We start from the raw sequence: 21,357 nt of genomic DNA, 5'->3' as shown, positions 1-21,357 counted from the left end.
GGAGGGGGCGGTAAGGGCAGAGTGTGGGGTGGGAACCGGGTGGAGGAGAGCTATGGGGGGGAAAAAGAGGAACAACTGTAATAATCTGAATAATAAAGATTTAATTTTTTTAAAAAAATGTATAGCTCAGTGCTGGCTCGTGATAAACACTTGTGACCTTTACACTACCTCTTGGGCTGCGAGGATTTTTCTGGGTGCTGTAGATGGTGTGAGACAGGGACTTTGGTTAGTGGTTTTTGTTTGCAAAGTATCTCTGAAAGGTACCGGAAATCTTCATCTAATCAGTCTGCTACATGCTCAGAGGCCTACTTCAAGTGTGCTGTTTTTGTTGAGGAATCATTTTTGTATTTTGCTGTTTTTGGGTATTGATGTTTACCAGAGGATTTGTCTCTTCAGTGGTCAGTAGGGTTGAAGTATATGTTATGAAGGAGATTTCATGTTTCCTAAAATGCTTATGTCATATAGCCTATTTAATTTTTTTCTTCTTTATTTTCCCCAGAAAATTTGGTGAGCGGCCTCCACCTAAACGACTCACTAGGTAAGCATTATATTGGTCAGCCTTTCAATAAAACATTTCATTCAAGTGTTAGATCCTGTCATTTTCAAAACTATATTAGGTGATCTTGAAAAGAAGTTATTGGTATATTGGTATCTAGATTATAAGCTTAGTCCCATCCTCTCTATCCCACATCCCTTTCCCCCCATAAAAATATCAGGATAAGAGGATACGTTTCAAAGGGGAAAGTAAGGCTTTGAATATAATCTTGGGTGTCATAGTTAATATCACAAGGGCTACAGTGTAAAAAATAGTTTTCTATATCTGGCTGTATTTAACCAGTCACAATTTGTTGATTATACATGGGACTTGAAAGATACTTAATACATCCTTTTAGAAAAGAATTTTACAGAAAACACAAGATTTTACCCATTTTAATGAGTCTGTAAATATACTGTTCCAATGATATAAATTAATTTTATAATATTTTAATTGCAAATGTTAAATTTAAAAGTATTAATCTTGAAAATGATTTTAAAAATGTCCAACAGTCGATGGTTGTAAATAAAAACCAAGACATTGAATTCCACAGTTTTAGTCCTAGAGTTAATGCTAACCCTGCATTGTTAGTATCTTTCAAGAAAATTATAAGCACATATAAACATATGCCTGTATTTCTTCTTCTTCTTTTTAAAGTCTGACATTATACTTGACTATTGTTCTGTGTATATATCTTCTACTTCATTCTCTACATTGTCTTCACACTGCTTTTGTTTTATTTTTACGTTAATGGCCATTTGGATAATTTCCACATTTTTGCTATTACTTAAAAGCTGCTGCACTCAAAGAATGATGGAGACATGCCAGAAGGATTCCAAGGGAGCCAGCTTGAAGAGGCTTCCTTTTAGCCAAATCATGGGCACTTTGATCATCAAGATAAATTATAGCAATGGATTACAATCCATATAATAAAATGACAGTTAAGAAGCCTACACTGAGTTAAAAAATGATTCAGTAAATGAAGCAGAGGAGATAGCTTTTCCTTACAGAAGAATTGTACCTAGTAAAAGTAGAAGGAATGCCAGAACTAGGAAATCACACTTTGGCAACCACTACAGTAATTGTTTCAGGCATAAATCATCAATGAATGCTTAAACTATTGGTTTAAAATCTGATGAGAAACAAAGTATTTACATAGTCTCTAAGTGTGTCCTCACAAGTATGTATTATTTATAAAGCGAAAAATAATAATGTCAACGAAGAAACCTGGCAGACACCACCTTAATGAAGTCATCTAAATACCAACAATAGGACAAATAAATGTTATGTGCATCCTGAGAAGGACCTAATATTACCTTTGTGCTGTTATTGCAAAAATGTGTAAATGTCTAAATGTAAGCATAAGAAAACAGACATGCAAATAAGGGGCATTCTATAAAATAAATGTCATTTACTCTTCTAATTTTTCAAGAGCATAACAAACAAAGACTGAGGAATACCTCATTAGAGAAGACCAACAAGACATGAAAACTAAATTTAACTAAATCTTCGGCCAGGAAAAAATTTTTATTTTAATCTAAAGCTAGAGAGTTGGCAAACATTTTCTGTTAAAGGGCCAGATAACAAACATTTTAGGCTTTTTGAGCCACACCGAGTCTGTTGTGACTTCTCAACTCTCTTCTTATATCCCCAAATAAGCCACAGAAAACATGTAAATGAATGGCATGTCTGTTCCAGCTCAACTTAATTTTGAGAAACTGGAAGCCATCCTGATTTGGCCTGAGGGCAGTAGTTTCTCAACACTGTCCCCCCCTTAGTAAAGGACATTAGTGGGACAGTGGCGGCATGTGAATAAAATCTATAGATACAAATATTGTATCCGTGGTATTGCATTGTGATTGTATAAGAGAGTGCCTCTGTTTTAAGAAATAAACACTAAAGTATTTTGGGTAAAGGGATGACATGTCTACAGTGTGCTCTTGAATGGTTTTAAAACATTGTGTACAAACATGGTAAAATGTTTGGGGGAAAAGGGACTAGGAATTCTTTGTACTACTTTTACAACTTTTCTATAATTCTGAAATTACATTAATCAACATTAAAAAACTTTTAAAAAGGCATTACATAAATATTCCACATGAAGTGGGATAGGAAAATATAACTTGTCTCACAGGTTCATGTAAATATATTTTCAGTTACTTATTGTTACATGTTTTGAAGAAATACTCAGTGGAATTGTTGAATTCACATGTAGAGGTAATTTAAAAATTGATTGATAAATATTTTTATTTCATTACCAGCAGCAGTAGGTTGGACTGACTCCTAACAATAAAATATATTTTGATGGATAAATTAGTTACTTAATTGGTTATCCTGTAAAAATAGTAATAAATACCATGATGATAAACATGAAGAAAAATTTCTTTCCTTAAATACATAAAATAATATAGTTAGGTCCCATCTACTTTATCATGATTTTCCATTTAACCTTTAAGCAATTTTCCCTGTTTGGAAAATTTTAGTAGCTTTTAGGACTTCTAATTCTGGCCAACATGGAGTAACAGGGACTGGAATTACTCTCCGGCCTGAAACAACTAAAAACCCGGACAAAATTTATGAAACAGCTGTTTTCAAGATATTGGACGGCAGGCAAGAAAGGACAGGTGATCCCTAAGAGACAGGAGGCAAATGAGGTGAGCTCTACAATTGCTCCAGCTTAGTGCCTAGGGAGAGTTTCCACGACATGATTAGGGAGGGGGCATCCAGATGGAGCCTAGTAAGCACCTTGAGTTGAGATGGACTGGGACTCTAAGGAGGCCACGATGGCTAGAGTTTCCAGGGCAGAGAGCTGGAGAGGAAAGTGCTGTGCAGAGTTCCAGAGATCTGCAGAGGGTTCCCTCTGTCTTCAGTTGAGTATAGATCAGCACGTGTGTGAGGAGACTACCCAAGGTTGCGGGGAAACCAACCTAAAGAATTAGAAGGAAGAAGTCCCAAAGCTCATTCACTACTACAGATAGGACCTGTTCCCAGAAACCAGTGTGGAAAAATCTTAAAGTTCACGTGCATCAACTAGAGTACTCGGGAGGGTTTGCTTCCATAGTGCTGCAAAATTAGGCCTAGATTACATGTTGCTCTGGTTTTACCTAACAACTTAAAAACAAGATTGAAAGAATCACAATCTTTCCAAGTAACTTAACTGTGCATCAGAACAAAGCTCAAGAGTATTTACAGGAATAGACAAATACCCAGCACTCAAAAAGGTAAAATTGATTGAGTCAAAACGTATCAGTCATACAAAGAGCAAGCAAAATATGACCATAATGAGGAGAAAAACCAGTCAAAACCAACCCAGAAATGACACAGATAATAGAATTAGAGGCAATAAAACAGTTATATTTGTCTTCTAATATAGATCAGGAGTTTACAGTTTTTCTTGAAAGGGTCAGATGGTCGATAGTTTAGTTTTATGTGGCCCATACAGCCTCTGTTGTAACTATTCAACTCTGTTGTAGCATAAAAGGAGACATGGATAATGTGTACACTAGTGGATATGTCTGTATATTGGGGTACAATTTTTTATTTCTAAAACAGGCAGTGGGTCGAATTTGACCCACAGGCTTTAACTGCGCATCCCTGAGCTAGAGGAGAGATTGAATGAGTTAAATAGAGGACATGGAAGATCCAAATCAAATTTTTAGAGACGAAAACTGCAGTACTAAAGTTGAAAAGATAAAATTCCTGGGATTAATTTGCAGATTTGCACTGCTGATGAAGAGATTGGTGAACCTGATAACAGCAATAGAAACTATCCAAAATGAAAAAAAGTCTGAACAAAAAAGATCCTTAGTGAGCTGTGGTTTATGTTCAAGTAGATAAAATACATGTAATTAGAGTCATTGAAGGGGGGAAGGGTATGGCTAAAAGAATATGTATAAAAATAATGTCTGAAATTTTTCTAAATTTGATAAACTATAATTTCAAGAAATTCAGCCCCAAGTACAAAGTGCTGAAGGACATCATAATCAAATTGCTTAAAGATGGTGATAAAGAGAAAATATTAAAAGTAATAGAGATAAAAGATAAATTATGTACAGAGGAACAAAGGTAAAGATTATGGGATTTTTTATCTGAAACCTTGCTAGATAGATAGAAGACAGTGGAGCAAGACAGTTTTCCCAAGAGGGGGAAACATAGCAACCTAGGATTCTATACCTAGCACGGGCAAAATTAAGACTTTTTTAGACATAAAAACTGAAAAATAATTCATCACAAACAGGCATGAGCTGCAAGAAATGTTAAAGAACTCTAAGCAGGACAATCATACCAGATAGAGATCTGATTATTTACAAATTACTACTGTCAAAAATGAGAAAGATGACATCATTGCAAATTCTACAAATATTTAAAGAATAACAAGCAAATACGAATAACTTTCTGCCAGTAAATTTAGCTTTTGAAGAAGCACAAATTCCTTGAAACTAGCAAACTACTAAAGCTTTCTCAAAAAGAAACTTATAGCCTGAATAGCATTATAGTTAAAGAAATTGAATTTGTAGTTCTATATCTTCCCACAAAGAAAACTACAGGCTCAGGTAATCTCACTATTAAATTCTACCAGACATTTAAGAAATTAATTATGCCAGTTCTATACATACCATTCCAGAAAATTGGAGAGCAGGACATACTTTCCAATTCATTCTGCAAGGACAGTATTGCTATGTTACTAAAAGCAAAGACATTACAAGAAAATAAAACTATAGACCAGTATTCCTTATGAACATAAAAGCAAAAAGTCTTAACGAATTTTTAAAGTGAAAACAACAATATGTAGAAGGGACAATACATTATGACCTAAGTGAGATCTTTTCACATATATCACTTTTCAAGTTTCATGTTAGGGACTGGACATCTGTGCCTTCTGGCTTTTATTGTTTGTTCTTATTCCACACTGAACTCTATAGTTAGCCACCTGACTTAGCAACACTCAAATCTCTTACCATCGTTATCCTTCCCAGGCTGCACCTCTTCTTGTTCAGTACCCAACAGGTTTGAGAATATGCTCTCTCTGTTCCCATCCTTGGGAGTGTTCGTGTGAATTTGCACCATCATTTATGGATTCCAACATTGGCTGATCCTTTGATACTGACATTCAGTCATTTTACCTTCCATAGTCAGCTTCTTTCTTAGACGGTATTTACAAATAGACATCATGGTGGCCTCTCTGATTTTATAAATAACATGTAAGGCTTTCTGTTAGCTGGCATTTGTTAGACTTCTTGCTCTAAGTGACTTTGACCTCTGTAGCATCTCACCTTTTGATTGTTCTCTCTCTTTCGAGATTGTATGCTTCCATAGCATCTAGTAAACAGATTCAGTTCTGCCCCTTACCAGTTGTTCTCCATTTATTTTATTCATTTTGTTGTTCTTGACTCATCTGTCACTGAGAATATGCTTTCTCTGTTTCCACCCTTGGGAGGGTTTGTGGAATTTGCACCATCATTTATGGATTCCAACATTAGCTGATCCTTTAATACTGACATTCAGTCGTTTTATCTTCCATAGTCAGTTCTTCCCTCCTCTTTTTTTCATTCTGGGAGATTTCATTCACTTCTGTGGCTTCATTTGCCAATGATATACCAGTAAAACCCACTTTTGCAGCCCAGACCCCTCTCTGGAAGTACAGGTATTTCCAACAACCTATTGAACACTTCCAGCATGGAGGTCTGGGGCGCTTCAGTGTTGACATGTCAGCTTCTTAATATATATCCACTTCTCCCCAAACAAAAGATATAAAGAGTTGTTGTCTTTTCTATCTTCTCTACTACCTCCTCTTGCTTCTTTCTTAGTATATGAGCCTTTTTTCAACTGTGTCTTGTCTCTCTGTTCTCTAATCTTTTCTCTATTCCACCACTAGAATTAACTAAGAAGGAAAATTAATTGTTTAAAAATCCTCAAGATCATTTAATTGACTTTTGTGTAGATTGAAAAATCCAAGTTCCACACATGGTGTTTTCTACAATGGGCTAAAGATAAAAAAGTAAATGATCTTTTCTCAATTTTCAATGAGATTTTTTGTGTGTATTTTTTAACATTTTAAGTATTTCTCTAGGTGTTTTAAAACATTTATTAACTGCTACCATTTTGATTCTCATCTATCAGAGTGATATTTGAATTAGCTTAAACTTTCATACTGAGTATTTAAGTTACAAATGTCAGATTTCATGGGATTTGGCAGGCCTTTCACAATTTGACTCCCAACTTGTCAGCTTTATTCATGGCCATGGCTTATGTTAGTATCTTAATAAGAGAATTTGAGATTCTAATTTCTGACTCTCACTTATTAATTGCAAGACATTGGGCAAGACACACATGCCCTTTTGGATTTTGAGGATTACATGAAATGATGCATTTAAGTGATAAGCTAAACACCTGACACTTAGTAAACACTCAAGAAATGTTGCTGCTGTTTTGTTGTCTTGGCTGCCTTGTTCCTCAGCTTGACTATCTCACTGTACTCAAATGTGCAGGGTTGGTCGTGACCTTTTCCATACTACTCCCAGACCCTGGGATGCCTTACTTGTTCTGTCTGCTCCTGTTACTTCAGAGATGACCTCTTCTAAGAAGTTTTCCTAGCATGTAGTTCTTTATCACCCCTCCCCTCCTTTACATAGACATTCCCCTACTGATCATACCTCTTTGGATCATGTATTTCATTACAATTTGTTTTCTGAGCTGTTGTCTTCACTGAACTTTAAAGCCCCTTTTAAGGGATAGGGATTAATTCTCAATATATTGGACCATTGTTACCTGCCCGGTCTTGCAGCTAACAGGTTTTCAGTTAGTAAACATAAATACTGTCTTCTAGATTATCTCCTTTAAACCCCTCAACCACTTTGTGTTAGATTAGCAATATCATCTGTTATTATCAGATAGGAAACTGAGTCTGGATGAGGTTAAATGATTTGCCCCAGGCCACATAGTTTCTCTAAGTGCTACAAGTCTAGAATTCCCCACATTTGTACTACTATTGTATAGCTATCCTAATACATTTGTCTTTTATTTATAACTAGAGGCCTGGTGCATGAAAATTCATGCACTGGAGCGGGGGTCCCTCAGCCTGGCCTGCTCATAGTCTGGGAGCCCTCAGGGGCGGGAAGTGACCCGGCCATCAGGGGAAGTTGACGCCCCGTCACACCTCTACTGCTGCCACTGCCAGCAGCACAAGCCTTGGCCGGCCCTGGTTACCTGAGCCTTGGGTGGCCCTGGGTGGCTGGGCAGCTGCCATCCGAGGCTTGCCTGCGCCTCGGGCCTGCCCTAGGCGGCTGAGTAGCCAACATCTGAGGCTTGCCTGTGCCTTGGGCCAGCCCTAGGTGGCTGGGCAGCTGACATCTGAGGTTTGCCTGCACTTTGGGCTGGCCCTGGGTGGCTGGGGGGCTGAGGGCGGGTCTAGCCACGCCTACTCCTCCCTACACCCTGCAGGGCTGAAAGGACTGGGGGACTCCGGCAGGGCTGAGGGGACTCGGCGCCACCATCTTGTGGCTGTGGGTGCTGCCATCTTTGTGACAGTGTGATGGTCAATTTGCATATTACCACTTTATTAGATAGGATACTAGAAGATAGAATTTCTATTAGATAGATACTATTAGATAGAATTTCATGGTGCATGAAATTCGTGGAAGGAGGGCATGTCCCTCAGCACAGCCTGCACCCACTCCAATCTGGGACCCCTCAGGATGTCCAACTGCAGGATCGGGCCTAAACCGGCAGTCGGACATCCCTCTCACAATCCGGGACTTCTTGCTCCTAACCCCTCTCCTGCCTGCCCACCTGCCTGATTGCCCCTAACTGCCTCTGCCTGCCGGCCTCATCACCCCTAACTGCCTCTGCCTGCCGGTCTCATCACCCCCTAACTGCCCTCCCCTGCTGGCCTGTTCATCCTTTAACTGCTTGCTCCCCTACGCCGGCCTGATCTCACCCCCAACTGTTTGCTCCCTTGTGCTGGCCTGATCTCGCACCTACTTGCTTGCTCCCCCTTGCTGGCTTGATCTCACCCCTAACTGCTTGCTACCCTGCTGGCCTGATTGCCCCTAACCGCCTCTGCCTCAGCCCCCGCCACCCTGGTTTTGTCCTGAAGGAAGTCAGATGTCCAGAAGATGTCCAGCTGACCCAGTCTAATTAGCATAATACCCTTTTATTAGTACAGATAAGTAAAACAGCATTTAACTTATTAAAACTGTTTCCTGATTATTGTCTTTGAAACAACTTTGCTTTACTTTTGCATTGTGTGCAAATGTCCAGAATTGGGATTCTGCTGATTCATAGTTATAAATTTGATCTAATGTTCTTTATACTGCTTAGCAAAATAACTGAATAAATAAATATATTTAACACATGGAACTTTTTATATAATTTATACATAATAAATAGGTAGTTGGAGTGCTTTGTACTTGAAAGAATTAACTTTTCCCCCCAAAATTTATTCAGTAACTGTGTTTGTAGTACATGAGATATCCCTTTTTTAGTCCTTATGTAAGGCTTGTTATTTTAAGAACATAATAACAACCTCGGATGACCTAATGATTTGTTATGGCTTTGTATTCACTGAGAAACACTCATTCTAATAAGTAGATAATTAAATACAAAGTATTGCATGTCATTAAGTTTATGAACAATTTAAAGCCAAATTTAGCAATGTACATAGTGATTCTGGAATTGTAATTGTGGTTTAGCTCAGTTACATCATAAATTCCAAGAATGAAAGACAGTTTCTTCTTTTAAAGAAAAAAGTATAAAATTGAAGATGAGCAGTATTTATTGCCCCATTGTATAATGGGCTTTAAGTTTAGTTCATGAGTTTGTTTTGTCTTAATGTTTTTGCTTTTAGATTTGCTTGTTTAAAATATACTCACCAGCATTTTTCTCATTACAGAGCTTGGTAATATTTTAAACCTCACCCCTGTAATAGTAATATTTGTGTTTTATTTTAGGGAAGCAATGCGGAATTATTTAAAAGAGCGAGGGGATCAAACAGTACTTATTCTTCATGCAAAAGTTGCACAGAAGTCATATGGAAATGAAAAAAGGTAAGATTATTATTTTTTGGTGGGTAGTTCATTGTAGCTGTCACATGAATTTGCAAATGATGTGTTAATATGCAAAAATTGTTTCTCAGGTTATTTGCAAGTACAAAATGAAAAGTAAGGATTTGTCTCTATTGAAGGAGAAACAAAGTGAGTTATGGCAGATTTAGTCGAGATCATCTGGTTAAATCCCTGATAATTACAAACTGTAATCTATAATTTTTCTTTGGGGCTTCATGATGTTCTATTTCTGGGATATATTACTTGTTCAAAAAAGTAGCTTTCCTTTTGGTGGTAAATGTAGTTTTATAAATAAACTAGAGGCCTGGTGCATGGATTTGTGCACCAGTGGGGTCCCTCGGGCTGCCCTGCGGGGATCGGGCTGAAACCGGCCCGGTGCACAGATTCGTCCAGGGCGTGTCCGGCCAATCTCGCCCAGTCCTGATTGGGGCCAATCGGTGCTGGCTGGCTAAGGCAGGCCTGTGGGAGATTGGCCAGCTGGGGAGGGACCACAGGAGGGCTCCAGGGCCCCAGCAGTAAACTAACCTACTGGTCAGAGCATCTGCCCCCTGGTGGTCAATGCACGTCATAGTGACTGAATAGTCGAACGAACGGTCGGACACTTATTAGGCTTTTATTATATAGGATTATTATTTAGGATGTGACCCTGAGTACCATTTTTTTAAAATATATTTTTATTGATTTCAGAGACGAAGGGAGAGGGAGAAATAGAAGCATCAATGATGAGAGTGAATCATTGATCGGCTGCCTCCTGCATGCCCCCCAGTGGCATTGAGCCTGATACCCGTCATGTGCCCTTTACTGGAATCGAATCAGGGACCCTTCAGTCCGCAGGCTGACGCTCTATCCACTGCACCAAACCAGCCAGGGCCTGAGTACCATTTTAAAAAGGAAAAGACTAAACAAACCCCTGAATTGAACTATGGAGTGATTATAAAGAAAAGATCTCCCAGTCCTCTCCACCTTGCCCCTGTGCCTGTTCAGATTAAGAAAACACAGCTCTGGCCAGTGTTGTTCAGTTGGTTGGTTGGGCATTGTCCTTTCTACCAAAAGGTTGCCAGTTTGATCCAGTCAGAGCACATATCCCTGTTGCAGCCAGATCCCTGGCTGGGGGCATGGAGGAGGCAGCTGATTGATGTTTCTCTCTCTCTTTTCCTTCCTCCCTCCCTCCCACTCCCTCTCATTTCCTCTCTTTATAAAAAAACAAAGAAATAAAAAATCTTAAAAAAAAGAAAAAACAACAAAGTTGAGTTAGTACTACATAAATGTTGGTACTACAAAAATGGCTTATAAGTAAGATTGGCCAAAATTAAGTTACAACAAAGTGATCTTTATGTTTAGTACTTGTCACAGTATTTTATAAATTTCAGTATTTATGATGTATGATTGTGGACTTTGGTTGTTTGTTTTTTCACTTTATTCCTAGAAGTTTCTTGTTAATAGTTTCTCTAGTCTTGTCTTTCAGACAGTATTTTTAAATTAAGCATTTCATGGACAAAAGGCTTGCTTATGGGGGAAGATGAAAGATTTTTTGAATTGACTAGAAAGATATGAAACTAAAGTGGGAAAAGGAATGAAAACTCAGGTTTGGATGTTGGGTTGAAAGGAAGGGTGGAATCATAGATAAAGAAAATCTTAACATACATATAAGAAGTGAATGTAAGTATATAATTAAATTAATTTACATGCTGGAAGAAAATCAAGTAGTCTCTTCCTTAAAGTTCTCAAAATCTGAGCTGAAAAGTAGGTGAAGCTATTTAATGATAATTTTGTCCTCAAAGAGGATGAACAAGTGAAAACAGTATTTAGGACTCATACTGCAAAGTGTTCTTGTATATCATCATTCAAGCTTGCTAAATTTCTGATTATTTTATCTTTCTTTACTAGTAGAACTAATCATCTGATTTACAGTAAATATTGGAAAAAGTTGGTATCTGCAGTTTGGGACATAAAGACCAAAGCAAGATAGTGGCTCCTTTTTTTATGAAGTTGTACTCGAAATTCAGAGAGAGATAGAGAATTTAAATTGAGTGTGAGCACCGAAACCGGTTTGGCTCGGTGGATAGAGCGTCGGCCTGCGGACTGAAAGGTCCCGGGTTCGATTCCGGTCAAGGGCATGTACCTGGGTTGCGGGCACTTCCCCAGTGGGGGATGTGCAGGAGGCAGCTGATCGGTGTTTCTCTCTCATCGAAGTTTCTAACTCTCTATCTCTCTCCCTTCCTCTCTGTAAAAAAATCAATAAAATATATTTAAAAAATAAAAATAAAAATAAAAATAAATTGAGTGTGAGCATAGCCGATCATCTGCTTTTTGGGTTTGGTGTTTTCTCTTTTTTTCTTTTTGCTTTTGGTTTGATTTTTCCTAAGCAAAACCTAGCAAGGCAATACCTTCATTATTTGAGATGAATCTCAAATTAGGCCAGTCTTGCACCTCACGGTGAATCTCAGGAAGAAACAGTTTCCCAGTCTAGAGCCGGACATTGTTTTGGAAGTGCATTTACAAGTGTTTTTAAATTTTAATTCTCAGAATAGTCTTATAAATAGGTATATTATAATCCCCATTCTGTGAGTGACTAAACTAGAAATCAAATACCAGGTTCACTTTGGAAATCCATGTAGCCAGGATTAGAACTCCTGGGTCTATAATTCCAAATGTCTCACTCTTTTTATTGCCCTTTTTTCCATAGCCTTCCAGTTTGTGTTTGGGTGTTGGTTATTTACAACAAGGCTTGAGGATGAGGTTAAGATACCTAAAGAACATCCATTTTGTAAATAAACTTTGCCTAGGATTATTCCTTTTACCATCAGCTGAGTGAGGCTGGGCTAGATCTAATGGAAATAAGATTAGATATATTTACTGTGTGGATAACAATTCAGGCAGTGCTGCTTTCCTTTCTCTGGATTTTTGAAGGTGCATTTTAGTACGATTGGATTCATTCAGTCATTTCTTTATTTCTGATGACCTGTTATGCGCCAGGTACTATGCAAAAGGATCTTTAGTGAGAATTTTAAAAGTTAGGATGTCATTTAATGCTATGATGGATAACAGGCCTAGTGGCAATAACAGAAGGGCAGAGCTACTCAAAAAATTACATCTAAGTCCAGATAACTTCCCTGTTTATTAGTCACTGTTAAAAGTATATGAGTAACAAGCTGTAGTGGCTTATCAAGTTAAAATCTTGATTTAAGGGTTATTTATTTTTATTGTGGTTGCCTTTATTTCCTATTATTTGGATATGGCCTGGCCAATCTAAAACACCACTCAAAGGAAAGCTTGAAGAGCCTAAGCTTCTAGCCTCCAAAGAATGAGGGGAAAATGATGAAAAGACCTAGAGTAAATACTTTCCTATATTTTTACATGTTTGTACTAATGTTTCTTGAGTGGACATGTATTAGTTTTACAATAAAGGTGGAAACCAGTTAAAATTACTTTTTTTTTTTAAAGTATTCATAGTAAGAAAACATTCATGCAGTCCAGCCCTCCTGGAAGAGGTCTGGTCCCTTACTCATTGAGAAGAGTGCAAGGTGGGAAGAGGAAGATGTGCCTTCTTGCTTGTTAATCTAGATTTGGGCTTTTCTGAAAAGCTGCTAAGGCATAAAGCGTGAAGTACCCTGGGGACATGACCACAGTCTCTTAGCATATAAAATAACTCGAGTGAATGATGCTGGAAAAGTTTGGTCAGGAAATTTTATAATTATAAATTGTTCAGACTAACTTTTGTGCCTGATAACAAAATTTGTTTGCTTAGCACATCCGGTATCCCATTTATGTTAGTAGTTAGTTTTACCTTTTCATGGAAGAAAGAAGAACTTTGCAAGTTGAAAAATAAACTTTTAAAGATTATTTTGTGTAGAGGATATTTTCCATTAAAGAAATGGGGATGCCATTTGATATTAACATTCCTTCAACTTTGTCAAGGAAAGTACTTAAGCAGTAATGTAGGTGATGGTGATGCTGTTGAGGCAATAAAGCCATTTAGATAATTAGAGTAGGACTCTGAAGTCATACTGAGAATGTGTTAATTGAGATAACTATGGCATGCAGACAGTTCCAAGGTGTTTTTTGTTTTGTTTGTTGCTTTTGAATTGAATAGTCACCAAAGGGTAATGATTCTGCAAAGGTGATCAGATAATGTAAATTATGTGCTTGGGTTTCATCTAACCTAACTTATTTTAAATACTGGGCTGAATAAAAAAACTTCTTTGAATCTGTAAGATATTTTTCAGATCTTATCTCAGGATATGAGAGAAAAGTTGTTGAATCATTCTCTGAAGATGAAAATGGATTGAACTAGAAAATAAGTAAAATCATAAATGTGTTTATATCGCCACCAAGTGGCATAAAAAAGAATTGTTTGTCATAGGTGCTTAGAGCTACTGGGAAAGATTAGAAAATAAAGGCACATTGTTTCATAGAATATCCTTTCACAGCAGCTGTTAAACTCTGTTAGCTGGCTTCCTGATGGTCGAACTTTTTACTCACTGAGTTTTTGGTATACATTAAAAATCTATTCAAATTTTAAAAATGTATTTCACACCTCATTAGAAAGGTGTGTTTTAATCGTTAATTAGGGTCCCTCCCCCCCACATCACCATTCCTTTAATTTCCACCCTCTTTTTGGTGCATAAACTTATCTTCTATTTTATTATGTTACTACTGAAGTTGTGGAAATGAAAGTTTGATTCATTAGCTGTTTTTAGGAGGTGTAATATTAGGATATTTTAAATATTTTTAAAATGACATCACATTTTAGAAATCTGTTTCGATTATATTGGATTTGCTGTTTTCTTCACAATATTTTGGGATAGTTGTAGAGTTGATTTAAAAAACAAGGCTAGCTCAAAGGCAGTTAAGAGTCTTTTCTGTTTGTTTATTATGATTGAAAAAGCACTTTCAGTAAAGAACCTTGGTCAGTGCTTTGGTTGGTAAAGAATGTCTTGCCTCCTGTCATTTTTTAGTTTCATGCCCTTTTATCATAGGACTTTTGAGAGAACCAGTACTACCTAGTCTTTTACAGGTTTTGCCCTCTTTATATTTTTCAGATGGGGAATATAAGTACTTTTTATGAAAACTTAATGGGATTTGACTACTATATTTGGTGTGCTATACTAAAGCACAACGCTTTGAATTTTATAGCTGGTATACCAATTTACTAAGAAGTCTTAACATTAATGTTCAGTAAAATACTAATAGGAGACAAGTTTCCAAAATTGATATTCCTGAGAGTATGTATGCCAGTTAGGTGTTTGAGTCTGTGCCATGGTAATCTTTGGGCAGCTCTCAGCATTAGAGACCAGAGCGATTCCTGGTGTGGACTTGAGTTGAGCCAACTCCAGAACTAGCCCAGCTAATTCCAGAACTAGCCCAGCTAATTCAGGAATCCCTCTGACCTTGGAGTGACCTGGAGCTGAGCCCACTGCCTCGCCTGTGACCTCTGTGTCCACTGTGAAAGTGTGCAGGCATGAAAGCTGCTCTGATGGTTTAGATAAATATGAGAAAACTCCAGAGGCTTCCCTCCTTACCCAGCTTGACTCCTAAAGGCCTACTTGATCTACTTACCCATTATCTTTGGCTTCATCTGTTGTTCTCTCCTCCTCTTCCTTACTCCAGCCACTTGGTCTGTTTGTCAGTCATCCATGGCTGTAGGCTGTGACTCAAAGTCACCTTCCTACAGAAGCTTTCCCCCAGCCACTGGGTCTTCGACATTTTAACTACCCTCTTTCCTGCTTTTTTTTTTTTTTTCTCTCTCTCTCTCTCAGTACTTATCACCAGCTAACAGACTATATACATTCTTTTACTCATTTACCTTTTTAAAAAATTGTCTCTCCTATTAGATTGAGAGTTGCATCAGGACAGAAATTTTTGTCCTTTATTTTGAAACTACTATTTTTGCAGCACCTGGTACAATAAATAATTTGGTGAATTAACATTATTAAATAAGCCCAGCTCACTTTTTATATAATATGTAGATTGCCTCTAAGTAGTCTTTGAAAGTTGAGCAAAAAGAAGGTGCCATCATATATATATATATTTTTTTAATATTATTTTTATTGATTTCAGAGAGGAAGGGAGAGGGGGAGAGATACAGAAACATCAGCGATGAGAGAGAATCATTGATTGACTGCCTCCTGCTCGGCCCCCACTGGGGATCAAGACCACAACCCAGGCATGTTCCCTTGACTAGAATCGAACCTGGGACCTTTAAATCCCCAGGCTGACGCTCTATCCACTAAGACAACTGGCTAGGATGCCATCATATATTTTTATGCAGTCAATATTGTAATAGGTGTTGAGAGGGGAGAAAACAAGAACGTAATATTACTACTGGTAGGAAGGCCTGAGTGCCAAATCCAGTCTACAGTGTCTGTGTATGCATGTACACACGTATGCAGGTGTACAGTTTTCTTAAGTCTGCATTTTGTTGGCTTACAAAGCATCATTTAGTGGCCACGTTCTAAAATTTGATTTCAGGGATCTATTGAACAATTGAAGGATGTGACCAACATTAGGCCCATATACCTGTGTTCAGCAGTGTGATTGGTATATACTCACAGGCTTGCCATTCCCTATTGCAGTGATGGCGAACCTTTTGAGCTCGGTGTGTCAGCATTTTGAAAAACCCTAACTTAACTCTGGTGCCATGTCACATGTAGAAATTTTTTGATATTTGCAACCATAGTAAAGCAAAGACATATTTTTGATATTTTTTATATTTAAATGCCTTTTAACAAAGAAAAATCAACCAAAAAAATGAGTTCGTGTGTCACCTCTGACATGCGTGTCATAGGTTCACCATCACTGCCCTATTGTCTTGTCATCAGAGCCACACACCAGTAGTTAATTATAATGGTATTTAAGCTCTTGTTTTTCTTACAGTGGTCTTGAATTAAGAAAAATTTCCTATACTCATAACTACAAAAAGTGGGAATTACCATGAGGGCTAAGTAGTTCAAGAAAGAAGGGAGGGATCCTCCCTCTTTGGGTAATTAAAGGATATTTTTACTTACTTATTGTACACCTGGTTCACCATTTACATTACTTATTTGGCTACTATTTGAGTTTCGGGCCCCTGGATAATCATGGCATAAATGTTTTAAAGTATGTACAAGTAAGAATATGTAATTGAGCAAAAGCAAATTATAACCTACACTAGAGGCCTGGTGCACGAATTTGTGCACGGGTGGGGTCCGGCCAGCCAGCCCTGATCGGGGGCTATAGGGCTGGACTGGCTGTGGGGAGGGGCCGAGGGCAGTTGGTAGGCCGGCCCCACCCCCTGGTCGAATTCCCAGTCGAGGAGACAATTTGCATATTAGCTTTTATATAGGATAAGGACTAGATTGATGATCTGAACTATGTAAAAGATGGGGCTTGAGCTAGGCTTTGAAATAGATATTTTTTTAATTGCTAAAGAGAAGATTATAAGGATGTTATTCTAGGTGGGAAGAATTTGTAAGGACAGGTTTTTGGCAACTAGTGAAACAAAGGTATTGAAAGTCTTGAGAGTTGAAAAGATACAGTGTATTATTCTTTCGCTTGTCCACATGCACCAGGTGTTGTGGGTTTAAGATATATAAGGCATAGTAATTCAGTGATCATCTGCTTTACTTTTACTTCTACTAGTTTTATTACTGTTTTGAGAGTCTCTACTTTGGCCATTGTTCTAATTCTATTTTATAGGTTAATTATATGATACTAGAGGCCCGGTGCATGAAATTCGTGCACTGGCAGTGGGGGTTCCCTCAGCCCAGCCTGCCCCTCTCACAGTCTGGGAGCCCTCAGTGGATGTCCTACTGATGGCCACAGTCTGGCAGCAGAGGCTTGGAGCAGGTGTCCTGTGTGTGTGTGTGTGTGTGTGTGTGTTTGTGCGGGGGCCCTGCCCCCAGCCACATCATGGAGGCTTGGAGCAGGAGCCCCTCTGTGTTGATCTCTCAGGCTCCTGGCCTCCACTGCATGTTGTACTCTCCCTTGAGCTATGGCCAGGATAGGGATGCTGCTTGCAAGCTGGGCTTTCCTGCTCCCAGATCGCCATGGCGACCAGGGAGCAGGCCCAGCTGGGGGCTGTCCACAGGCCGGGCTTTCCCGCTGCCAGGTTTCCATGGCGACCGGGGAGCAGGCCCAGCTGGGGGCTGCCTGCAGGCCAGGCTTGCTTTCCTGCTCCCGGATCAAGCGCAGCTAGGTGCTGCCCTCAGGCTGGGCTTGCTTTCCTGCTCCCGGATCAGGCGCAGCTGGGGGCTGCCTACAGGCTGCACTTTTCTGCTTACCGATGGCTGGATCACCACAGTGACCCAGAGCCCAGTGGCACTTTTCTGCCCTCCAATAGTCATAGGATCCCGGCTGGGGGCGGGGCTTAGCAGTGCAGGGCTTAGGCAGCACGGGGGTCCCAGCTGGGGGCTCAGGTGGCACACAAGGGTCCAGGCTGGGGGCAGGGCTTATGCCCCTCTGCCCAAGGCTGCACATGGGGCCCGGATGGCAGCTCACGCTGTCCCGTCCTGCCTGGATAGAGGCCTGGTGCACGGGTGGGTACTGGCTGGTTTGCCCTGAAAGTGTCCCAGATCAGGGTGGGGGTCCCACTTGGGGGCCTAGGCAGCCTGGATGACGGGATGATGGCCGTTTGCAGCTGGTCACACCCCCTTCAGGGTGGGGGTCCCCACTGGGGTGCCTGGCCAGTCTGGATGAGGGCCTGAGAGCTGTTTTCAGGCTGGAGGGCAACTCACGCTCCCAGCCTTTCCTTTTTTTCCTTTTTTTTTATTCTGGGATTTATTTACCTTCTATAGCTGTCCCTGGAGCTGAGAGCCAGCTCCAGCTCTGAGGGCTGAAAGCCGGTTCTGGGTCTGTTTGGCTTCTATAATTGCAACATAGTTGCTTAGACTGCAGCTCAGAGCCAGGCTGCGGCAGGCGGGGAACCTTGGCTTCCTCCATCGCTGGAGCAAGCAAGCCTCCTGTTCGCTTCAGCTGCGTGGCTGCCGGCCGCCATCTTGGTTGGCTGTTAATTTGCATATCCTGCTGATTAGCCAGTGGGAAGGGTGTCAGGGTTATGGTCAATTTGCATGTTTCTCTTTTATTAGATAGGATAATTAGGTGTAATATCCATAGCAATAATGTCATTAATTAATACTACCTCATTTTGAGACCTATTTAGGAATTGCAGATCCTTTGGTGTGGTGTATTGTGTTTTGTAATATGTTAGAGTACATTAGATTTGCTGAACTTTAATAGTTCAGAACTCTAAACTGAGTGCATCACTCTACACAGGTGAGTCTTACCTGAACAAATGTAGTCTTAGTGGAAGTTTTGCTTCTAGTATCCTCATGTGACTATTTGCATTATAAAGGCCTTCATTAGGAGCTAACTTAGTGCAGTTCAATATGATTTTTATATTCTTACTAAAGGCCTGATGCACAAAATTCGTGCAAGAGTAGACCTTCCTCCCCCCACTGCCAGCACTGGCTTTTCTCTAGCACCCAAGCTTCCCTTGCAGAGGGAAGTCCCGCCCACCCACTGCAGCCCCCTGATCAGTGGCCTAGGCCTCCCTCTTTGGGATGATTGTGGAACCCCCCTGATTGATCACCCCGCTGGCTGGTGACCTGGGCCTCTCTCTGTGGGGCAATCATGGGGTGATGGCCAGCCCCTGACCAATCACATCACACCCGCCTTGGCTGGCCTGGCACAGTGGGTGTCATAGTGTGGTCCCGGATGGTTGTCCAGGTGGTTGTTCACTGTTTGGCTGTTCAGTCAATTTGCATATTGCACTTTTATAATATAGGATGTTCAGACAAGAAAATGCATTTTTAAAATTGAATTGCATTGTTTTTGTTCAAATTGTTTCAGGTTTTTTTGCCCACCTCCTTGTGTGTATCTTATGGGCAGCGGATGGAAGAAAAAAAAAGAACAAATGGAGCGGGATGGTTGTTCTGAACAAGAATCTCAACCATGTGCATTTATTGGAATAGGAAATAGTGACCAAGAAATGCAGCAGCTGAACTTGGAAGGAAAGGTAAATTAAAACTGTTGATTCCCCATAAAGCCACCATGTACCAGAATCTAGTAGTGCCCTTATTTGTTTTTGTGGTAGTGATCCGTTCCTCCTCCCCACCCCGTTCTTTATTGTATACCTGGTTCACCATTTACATTATATTATTTATTTGGCTACTATTTGAGTTTTCAGGCCCCCTGATAAGACATGATATAAATGTTTTAAAGTATGTACAAGTCAGCTATTGGTAGCAATCTCTTTAAAATATAAATCAGAACCAGAAATAAACTTCTCAAATGGCTGTGGTCTAGTCATGATTCATGGCACTCAAGCTGTTGATATCTAATGGTGGCACTCAGCTTGCCAGCAGCTTTAACGGGCTGTGAATCAGGTTTCCATTGGAAGTAATAAGTTTAGGAGTCTAATCACTCATCTGAGAGGGGTGTGATGCTCAAATGATAAATGCATAGTTCAATAGTATTTTACTCTGCTCTTTTAATCTTAGTCTTATGCTAGAAGCAAAATGATAGAGATAAATTCTTAGAGGCATTGACTTGGGTTATAAAGATCATAAATGTTTTCCCTCACCTCTTTGTGGAGCAGAACTATGCTATAGGCAAGCACAGCCACGATTAGCTTTAGTCAGACTTTTAGGGATTTTTAAAAATTAATTTTCTAGGGAATGAAACGTATGAATTAGTTTTACTAATTGTATGTTATAAATTTAAAGAGCTGTCATTTCAATCTGTACCTTTGGTATTCAGAAATAATTCTTTATTGACTTAGCATTTAACATTTGTTTTCCCTTGATATTAAGATTTAAAAAAATGGTTAGTTCTGATCTTAGTGACCACATAAATGTCTTTTAAAATAATGCATAAAAAGCTAGTTTGTCATTTAATATATTTTTACTGAGTGCCTTAATTGGCCCTAGGAGGGGTTGGAGGGCAGCATTAAGGGTCGTGAGCTAGGGGATTTGTACTCTCAAATTCAGTTTTAGCCCTTTTATAGAGAACTAGAGACCCGGTGTACGAGTTCGTGCATGGATGGGGTTCCTAGGCCTGACCGGTGATCGGTGATCGAGGCCGTCTTGCATAGTCCCAATCAGGGCCAATCGGCTGGGGGGAGGGACTGCAGGAGGTTGGCTGGCCACAGGAGGTTGGCTGTGGGAGTGCACTGACCACCAGGGGGCAGCTCCTGCTTTGAGCATCTGCCCCCTGGTGGTCAGTGCATGTCATAGCAACTGTCAGAACGGTCGCTTAGGCTTTTATATATATAGTTGAGCAGTAAGAAGCCTCAATATCAGTTTTTTTTCACATTTGAGTCTTTTTATGTCATTTATATCTTTGTAATTTTTATCAGCAAGACTTGTCATCTATGTATTTCAAGTTAGGTTTACGATAAAACTTATTACAATAAAGGTTGTTTCATCTTAAACGAAAATAAAGCAGTATAAAGTATTTCTAAGTTATGACCCTTGAGCCAAAGTTAAGGATATATGTAAGTGGTGAATTTATTTAATAGGCCTAAATGTCTTACCTATTTTCCTCATATAGAAAGTCAGAGTTCTATGTCGCAAGTTGTATCTCAACATTTGGTACTGTTATTAATTAGGTTGGACAGGTAGATATTGAGAAGCCCGGGATTCTAGAGACCAGTGTATATAACCGTGTTAATTATTGCTTGCTTTAACTAATTTCAGCTTCCAGCAATTGTAAGGGAAGTAATGCCAACCAAACAGCATTCCCACTCACCTTTCCCAGAATCATAGCTTAGTATATCTTGCC

General features: G+C 39.5%; 1 protein-coding gene across 5 annotated transcripts in view; it reads left to right on the top strand.

Annotated features, from left to right (window-relative positions):
* The window catches only part of RBPJ (recombination signal binding protein for immunoglobulin kappa J region), a 102,255-nt gene that overhangs the window by 59,067 nt on the left and 21,831 nt on the right, over nt 1–21,357 (top strand). For all 5 annotated transcript variants that reach the window (XM_015568691.1, XM_006771033.2, XM_006771035.2 and 2 more), the window contains 3 exons: nt 500–538; nt 9,484–9,579; nt 19,426–19,591. In XM_015568691.1, the coding sequence (XP_015424177.1) occupies nt 500–538; nt 9,484–9,579; nt 19,426–19,591 (301 nt within the window). The remainder of the gene's footprint in view (nt 1–499; nt 539–9,483; nt 9,580–19,425; nt 19,592–21,357) is intronic.

This window comes from Myotis davidii, unplaced genomic scaffold, assembly GCF_000327345.1.
Source record: "Myotis davidii unplaced genomic scaffold, ASM32734v1 scaffold743, whole genome shotgun sequence".
Classification (NCBI taxonomy): domain Eukaryota; kingdom Metazoa; phylum Chordata; class Mammalia; order Chiroptera; family Vespertilionidae; genus Myotis; species Myotis davidii.
This window is presented reverse-complemented; position numbering and strand designations above follow the sequence as displayed.